This window comes from Salvia miltiorrhiza, chromosome 2 (assembly GCF_028751815.1).
Source record: "Salvia miltiorrhiza cultivar Shanhuang (shh) chromosome 2, IMPLAD_Smil_shh, whole genome shotgun sequence".
NCBI classification, from domain to species: Eukaryota; Viridiplantae; Streptophyta; class Magnoliopsida; order Lamiales; family Lamiaceae; genus Salvia; species Salvia miltiorrhiza.
This window is the reverse complement of record NC_080388.1, coordinates 41,658,935-41,668,007: the sequence shown is the minus strand read 5'-3', so window position 1 is coordinate 41,668,007 and position 9,073 is coordinate 41,658,935. Positions and strand designations below refer to the sequence as shown.

The 9,073-nt window shown below is 36.9% G+C and overlaps 1 protein-coding gene across 1 annotated transcript; it reads right to left on the bottom strand.

Annotated features, from left to right (window-relative positions):
- Positions 1-5,031: 5,031 nt before the first annotated feature.
- Positions 5,032-7,111, bottom strand: LOC131013490 (CBL-interacting serine/threonine-protein kinase 12-like). The gene has a single exon (XM_057941596.1). It carries the CDS (start codon positions 6,661-6,663, stop codon positions 5,239-5,241), a length of 1,425 nt encoding a protein of 474 aa, XP_057797579.1. The 5' UTR covers positions 6,664-7,111; the 3' UTR covers positions 5,032-5,238.
- Between the last annotated feature and the right edge of the window lie 1,962 nt (positions 7,112-9,073).

Genomic DNA, 9,073 nt, shown 5'->3' with positions numbered 1-9,073 from the left:
GGGATAACAAGATTGCGGGGAGCAAAGAAACTCGTCGCAAATTCTGCAACATGGCTCATTCGGGCCAATGGATCGAGAAAATCTGCGATCAATGTTCGTCGCAGAAGGAGCCAGAATTCGGAAAAGGTTTCTTCCCGAAACCTGACAGAAGGAGGTTCCGATCTGATGAACACGACAAGCATCAGACTCCAAAGGGGAGGACTCCTCGGGCACCAAAAAAGTAAGGTGGCCGACAGAGCAGAGTGAATCATGTGATTCACAGCAAGGATCGCACCCACAAAAGAAACGACAAAAGTGGGTGGAATGACAGGAAGACCACTCAGCACTCCAGGACAAATGTGAGTGGAAAGAAAGCAGCCGGCCCCTACCAGCATTATCACAAAGCGATAAAGCAAGGGCCCAGCACATATGACAACACCAACAAGTGTCGGCAATAATGGCCAACAAAAGAAGGTGGCTGTCAATTTCAAGCAAGCTGGCCACGAAGATAGCATCCGAGGCCAACCACCAAGCAATAATAGAGGGCATCAGACCTCTATAAAACCACAAGAGCTGGAGAGAAGAAGGGCATCCGGAAAATCACAACATTTTCACACACCACTTCCTCTCTCTAGAAATTATCTTTGTAATTTTTAATTTTGTTTTCAATAGTTTTCTTTAAGTTTTATTTCCTTTTTTATTTTTATGTACACAAGTATTGGCTACTATGAGTAGCTAAAACAAGTTGTCTCCTCCCTTGGGGAGAATTTTATGAAATAAATTAATTATTATATAATTCCTCTATAAACGCTTTGTTTTTGCCCAACTATTTCGGTTTAGTAAAAATTTTTCTTTATTTTTCCAACAAAGTATTTAGTCGGCACTTAGTGAAGGGGAAGGGTTGCAACCATCTCTTGCGAGTGTGTGGTTGGTGCGTGCCGGGTGGGCAGACGAGCCGTAAAACGCAACGAGACCAACTCCTGAAGAAGACCAGTCGACAAAGGTATGATGTTGGTTAAATTTAAGATTTATTTTGAAGTTGTACGGAAGCATGTTGGGCCTGATAATTTGTTTTAAGACATTATAATTTTAGAATCTCATAAGGATTTTTTTTACACTGAAAAGAAACATTTTTGGGTTTTTGTGATATTTTGGTTAATAAGAGGGGCAGTATTCTAATTAAAGATAGACTGGCGTGTCAAAAATGGACAGAACTCTAAGTTCATGTATTTTATTGGATTTTCCTAAGTTGGTGTTAAAAATGGAATTTCTCCATAGTTGGTGTATTTACACGCAAATTTCCCTATAAATTACAATGTAAAATAACTCAACTCAATAATAGTAAAAATAAAATCATAATATATTTATAAAATTATAAAAATACCCCTGCTCTGTTTGAAAATCTCAAAGAGATCCAGTGACCCCTCGCCTACCCATAGCTCAACCACTGATTGTATGGGATGGAAGGGAAGGTTTATAGGGTGAAGCGATGGTTGTCGGAAGCTTTGTGGTGACTGGTGGGGTGAAAAGAGTTGGGGATGTCCAGACTGCATCTTCGATTGAATAGCAAATCGGTTGTTGATACATTGGAGGTGAAGTGCACAGATTTATCTCAATTTGGAGAGATCATCAACAAGTGTCATCATATTTTGGATTTTCAAGTGAAGCATAATATTAGAGATATTAATTGTGTAGCTCGATCGTGTTATTGTCCGTGCTACTAAGATGTTTGGTCATTTTTACGTGTGAATTGAGTCATTAGATGTGGTGATTGATTAGTCTTCCCACAATCGAATGTTGGTATTCTTAATTTATGAAAATTCATTTTTTTTCAAAAAAATAAATATTGGATATTACTCCCTCCGTCCACATAAGTTTTAAGAAAGTTGTTAAAATATGTGTAAGTGGAATCGAAGTAAAAATAAAGTTTAAAAAAGTTGTTAATGATGTGGGTCCTCTAATGACAAAAATAAAGTAAATACACAAGTTGATAAAGAGTATAATTGTACAAAAAATAAGAGGTCGAAAAAATAATAAATCTGATTCTTTTTCGTGGAGGTAGGTAGGGAGTATTATCTATACAGAAATAATAGGTGGAGGAAAATGATGAGATGAGGCAATAGCCAACAGCATCCAACTGCTGTTCGGTAGCATTTATTATGGACCAAATCATCGGACCCCATGATAAGATATACTCGATGCAATATTAAACACACCATTTATATTGGATGTGCCACTTAAACTTGATTTACTTTATCAGGCAAAAAGTAGATACATACTTCGATACTTACATGGAAATGATGGTCACCATCTGTTAGGTCAAGCAAACACTTTCCAAAAATCATGTTCAAAGATAGGCGAAATCTCACCTTGTGGACAAAAAAAAAAACTTCATGTCAACTATATTATCATACCTTGTCAGAACTAAATTGAACAAACATATTCCCCTGTTCCTAAAGGACCAATTGACTATAAGTAAATGAAACATATCCAAATTTTTGCTTTTTATCAATATCATTTTTTTTTGTTGTGAAAGATCAAAAACCAACACTATTATCTTGATTAATAAATACATGGAACTATAAATACTTTGAAATTTAGTCCAAACTAAAATCTAGGTCCTATGTGGCTGTTCAAAAATCATACACTTTTGTTAAAATTGACATCCTTGCCATTTGTTCGATAGAACCTTTTGCTAGAACTAATATCTTGTTATTTGTTCGATAGAACCAACAAATAGATATTAGCAATGTTTTAAAGTACGTTTTGTGAGGCGAAACGTTTTTCGTCTGCCTCACGAGGCGTAAGTTTCGAAACGGGGTGAGGCGGAGGGAAAAAACGGAATTCATAAACACACATAAATTATACCTAATATCATAAAATCCATAAAAACATAGCAAATATTCCAAAACACTTAAAAACATAACAATTATTCCAAAACACAAAAGTTCTTAACTACTAATAAGTTTTTTAAATCTTGAATTAAAGTCGAAAATCTTAACTGCTGCTCTCAGCTTTGTTCTGCTATCTTAACTACTAATAAGTTCTGCTATTAAACTCGAAAGTCTTTGTTCTGCTATCTTAGCTACTAATAAATCTTTAAAATCTTAACTGCTGCTATATGCTTTGTTCTGTTGTTGCCGGCTGTCTGCTCCTCAATTGAGATGGAGAGACAGGAGAGGAGGAGATGGAGAGCTTGGGTGGGTGCGTGCGTGAGTGTAGAGAATCCTAGGTTTTTTTTTAATTTGTATAACTTTTTTCTCTAATTAAAATACTAATTACTCCTAAATTGTAAAAGCCCATTCAATTTAGGGCTAAATTTCATGAAGCCCATGAATTTTCGCAGCCCATACATACTCAATTAGGTAAGAAAACTCATAAATTTGACAAAGTGTAGAGGCGCACTCCTCGCGGTGTGAGGCGCCACCTCACCGCCTCGGCGAGACAGAGGCGCACGTTCAGGGGGGAGGGGGATAAACGGCGCATGAGGAACGGGATTCTGCCGAACCGCTTTGAAGCGGCGTTTTTTTTCGTTTTTTAAAACATTGGATATTAGTTTTGGTGAAACATATTTGTTCACAAACTGATCAGTTCTGGCGAATATAAATGATGAATAGATCAGTTCTAGCGAAGGGTTCAGACTTCTAAATTACCACATACTAATGTTAGTCAAAAACCGAAATTTGAATCTACGATTTTTTAAGGGTTAAAATTTTCTATTTATGAAAACAGGTTACTTATAATGGGACGACCCAAAATGAAATACATGTCACTTATAGTGGGACATGGGGATTTTTTCGGCCGACCAGCCATCCAAATTTTCTAAGTAGAATGTAGTGTGGCCAGAATTCTAATTCAAGCCAAAATCTAAAAAAAATAAAAAAAATTATGTGCTTTAACCAAAAAATAATATTAGTAAAAATTACAATTTGAATATATAGCCAAGGGTTAAGTACCAAATACCCCCCAACGTTGGGGCCCCTATCGCGTATAGGACCCTATAGTCAGGGTCCGCGCTGTTTACTACCTCAACGTGGCTAAACCTAAGCAAATCCCCCCCTCAAATACCAAATACCCCCCCTGCATTAAGTCACTGTTGGGGGGGTATTTGGTACTTAATACCTGACTATAGGGTCCTATACGCGATAGGGGCCCCAACGTTGGGGGTGGATTTGCTTAGGTTTAGCCACGTTGAGGTAGTAAACAGCGCGGACCCTGACTATATGGTCCTATATGCGATAGGGGCCCCAACGTTGGGGGGGTATTTGGTACTTAACCCTATAGCCAATTAACTATATCTAAAAATACAATTTGTCTCATAAATTGTGTCATACTTGTAAATTTTATAGAAAAATTATGTCAGACTTCCCATTTTACCCTCATCCTCAGATGCAAATTTATTAGTTATTTACTTTTCCATGCACATAAATTTATCCACTTTATCGGTACACAAGTTTGGGCAGGATATACTTGTCCAAGGATGGAGGAAATAAATAGCAATCAACTCCCAATAAAAATAATTTAAAAGTGATAAATCAACTATGATGAAGTTAGTCATATAAGAGAGAATCCATCTTTGACATAGAATTTACTTGAACGGTCAAATCTGTGGTTGTGCTGCATCAAGGCAATTTGTTTGGTGGAATACCTAAACAGAGCAGATCCTCTGTTTCGCATCATGCTCAATCTCATGTTCCCTTCCACACGGAGCACGAGACTGGAGATAGAAGATCTCGTGTACCAGTAAACAAGCCCATCATATCCAACTAACTTAATTTCCTCCAACAATAAAAACACCATTTCTTGATACAAAATCATGTGGTATATGGTTAGACTACATGTGTTTTACTAATAACTGGAAGACATTTACAGCACATAGACAGGATCTTGAGATAGCCTTCTAGTTAAAAAAATATCCTAATATAGCATTACTAGGAATTGCTCTCATGCTATCTGCAGTAAAGATCACAACTTCAAAATCAGAAAGTAGATACTAGTTTATTCTCCAATGCACAAACACACACACCACAAAGTAGACTAGACACAAACTCATCAAGGCCAAGAGTAGTGTATTCATTCATTCCCATTTAAGAATATCAGAAACATCTCTACTCCAACACAAAAGATTTAAAATTATAGTAACAACTACTACCAAAAACACAAGTATATCCATGGTAGAAAAAGCAAAAGAAAAACCATTTTACAAAAAGAAAAATGGAGAATAAAAAAGGCGTACTCGTTTTACGCCTTCTTCCCCTCCTATTCAGTGTCTGAAGGCAAGTAAGAAGAATTCACACCATTTTCTGCCGTAATAAGACTCTGCAATCCCGGTTTGAGTTCAGTGTTGCAAAAATCCTCATATTCTTGCCTATCACCTCCCTTTTTCTTGACCTCAACCACTCTCAAAGAAGGCGTTAGCTCGAATATCTCAGCTGCAATTGTCAATGGGCCCTTCACACCATCCCTCGACCCCTCTAAACTCACTCTACAATCCTTCTTCCTCACTGCAAAGCTCACAACCTTGGCAATCTCCTCCAACTTTGATATGATAGTCGACACTGGGGCCCCTGAGACAAACCTCGCCCCCCCATCCGATCCTTCATCAAACAACCCCGACAGATCAAAGCCACGCGAAAAGGAGATGATATCAAATGCGTTCAAGCTAGCCGGCCTAGGGAGGGTGGTGATCTTCCGCCTACTCTCCAACTCAGACTCCGATTCAGACAATGAATGATCAGGCGCACCAAACTCATCAGTCTCATTCTCACAGGAATCAAGACTACATAACTTATCATCCTCAATGTAGAATTTCACATGCTTAAACCCCTTCTTGAACCACTTAGTCTCCATAATTTCCGGTATGGTAATCCTAGTTTCGGGATTGATATCAAGCAATCGAGTTAGTAAACGAATCAATTCGGGTGAAAACCATCTAGGGCACCGGAATTCCCCCTTGTGAATCTTCTTATACATAAACATCACATTTTGATCATGAAACGGCAAGTAGCCGGCCATTAGAACGAATAAGATCACACCACAGCTCCAGATATCGACCTTGGCGGCGTCGTACCCTTTCCTCGACAGAACCTCCGGTGCCACATAGGCCGGCGTGCCGCAGAAAGTGTGGAACAGCCCGTCCTGCTTAATCTGCTCAGGAATCGCGCTCAATCCGAAGTCGGAGACCTTGAGGTTGCCGTCCTCATCGAGGAGGATGTTCTCCGGCTTCAAATCGCGGTGGTAGACGCCGCGGGCGTGGCAGAACGCCACCGCGGAGATCAGCTGCTGGAAGTACTTCCGCGCCACCTCCTCCTTGAGGCGGCCCTTGGCCACCTTGCTGAAGAGCTCGCCGCCCTTGACGAACTCCATCACGAAGAAGATCTTTGACTTGGTCGCCATCACCTCGAACAATTGCACGATGTTTGGGTGGCGGACGCGCCGCAGGATCGAGATCTCGCGCTTGATATGCGCCATTAGACCGACCTTCAAGATCTTCTCCTTGTCGGTGACCTTTATCGCCACCCCCTCACCTGTCTTCACGTTCCTCGCGTGGTACACCTTCGCGAAGGTCCCGTGGCCGATGACCTTTCCGACGTCGTACCGGTCTAATAGCAGCCCCTGCAGCTCCTTCTGCTTCGGCGATTTCAGAGATTTGCTTGCGGCTGTGCCGTTGTTGCCGGCGGCCATTGATTTGCAGTGAATTTCTAATCTCGAGGGTTTAACAGCTTATTTACTCAAAGCTCAATTCGATTGCAGTATGCGAGATAATATACAGCTGCTGATTTTGATCGAGAACCCTAAATTCGCAACTGATTTTTTTGCAGCGTTGAGTGGTTTTGTGGATTTGTGAGGTGCGGAGAAATTGGTAGAAACTATTGAATTTGAAAAAACAGAGGATTTCTACTGTAATTTAGTAAAAATATGGTACACAATGATTGGACGCGTAGCGGAATGATTGGTTGTGAGTGAATCATCATTCATAAATATCACAAATAAACAAATTAAACCAAATTGGGGTTTGGAAAATACTTACTCCATGATAATCACAAATTTAGTCAAAATTAATTGCTGATATGATATATCCTTTTCAAATGCACCGACATATATTATTTCGAAAACGGAGAATAATAATGTTCTATTTGAATAATACATAACATTATACAAGTATAATACCACTAATCTTTTAGACCTCATATGACATTGCTTCAAAAATAAATAAAAGAACACGAACGGTATAAACTTTCCGGATATTATAAAATTCCATATTTACTTCAACACGAATACGATAAGGCATTTTTTTGTTTTTTAAGGTGTCTAATTACGTTTGAGAAGTTGGGATAGAATAGAAAAAGAGAGTAATAGTATATCTTTCGGATTTGTATATATCAATTATGATCCATCAGATTATTTGTATTTGAATTTATATTTATTTTTATGATGCGGGTAATTATCCTATCTGAAGTGCGAACTCAGTTAACCTTCGTGTCCGAAAGACAGCTTTTAGCAAATAAAATGATCACGAACTATTTCGAATTTATAATATTTTAATGTAACTTTTGAAGTGTAGTAAATTAAATCATCATCTTTTCAATTTTTGTAATTTCATCCTCTCAAAAAATTTCGATTGTCGGATTGTTGAGTTGGAGTTTACGTGGATTAATTCGTCACATAATATTCATGTTGCGACGTTGTTGTCTATAAAATTGCTGGATATTGGTAATTATGCTGCAAAACACATGATACAATGTCTTTATAATTTGGAGAAATTTTTAATTGAAATTGTACGAATGACTTCGTTTAGGCCTCACAAAAATGACATCATCTTTACTAATCCACGTAAGCTCTAATTCAACACTCCGATGACTGAAAAAAATTGGAGGAACGAAATTGCAAAAACTGAAAATACGGTGATTTAATTCGCCACACTTCAAAAATTATACGTTAAAATTGCAAACTCAAAATAGTTCGTGATTTTATTTGCCAAAACCCCTCCGAAAAAATATAACATGGAAACCACAGAGAAAATAAGATTGATGATTAAATTCTATTATAATTTCTTGTTTTTTTTAATGTAAAATTCATACTCCCTCTGTACTCTAAGTAATTTGTCTCAATCTTCTTAATTTCTATTTATGTATGTAACTCAACCATCAATTTACAATTACAATTCTTTGAATACTATTTTTGTACATGATTTTACCATCAAATATCTTTTTATTAATTTTTATTAAAATTTATATTATTTTCGTTGCGGCAAATTTTTTAAGAACGAAAAGAGTAATATATATCAAGAAGATAATAAATTGCAAATCAATTAATAAGACATATCACCTTCAACTATTAGATTGAAGATTTAAATCATCTAAAGAAATTAAGTAATTATTGTTGATGTTCTTTAAAATAAAGATAAATAAATACATGGCTACAATATTAAGCAACCAAGTATTATAAGGAAAATGTGCATCACTTATTGAGATCTATACACATGTTTCACACTTTAAAAGAGACGAATCAAGTACTAAATTGCAAGATTTGTGGTAGGAATTGAATCTGGTCATTCCCAACTCCCAAGTTTATGAGAGAGGGTAGGATCTATCAATTTATATGACTTATTTAAAATTGCAAAAAGACTTTCACAATATATCATTTAAAATATTCATCGGTACTGTTTGTTGTAAAAAAAAATAGAGGTAACATCTTATTATAACCAAAATTATATAGTAAAAGAAAATCTTATCCATGTTAATAATTTTGTGTAAATAATAGTTATTGTGAACAAAATACTTTTATATCATGTAACAATGAAAAAAATATACTCTCTCCGTCCCCAAAATAAGTTCATCTTTGGGGACGGCACGGGTTTTAAGGAAAAGTGATAAAGTATATTGATAGTGGAGAAAAATATGTTATAATTAATATTGAGAGTGGTGAAAAGGTGAAAAATTGTTATAATTAATATTGGGAGTGGTGAAAAAGTGAAAAGTAAGAATAAATAAAGTATTATTAGTGATGGGGTAGTTGTCCAAAAATGAAAAGAAAGAAAGAGGAACTTATTTGGGGGACGTCCCAAAAAGGAAAAAGATAAACTTATTTCAAG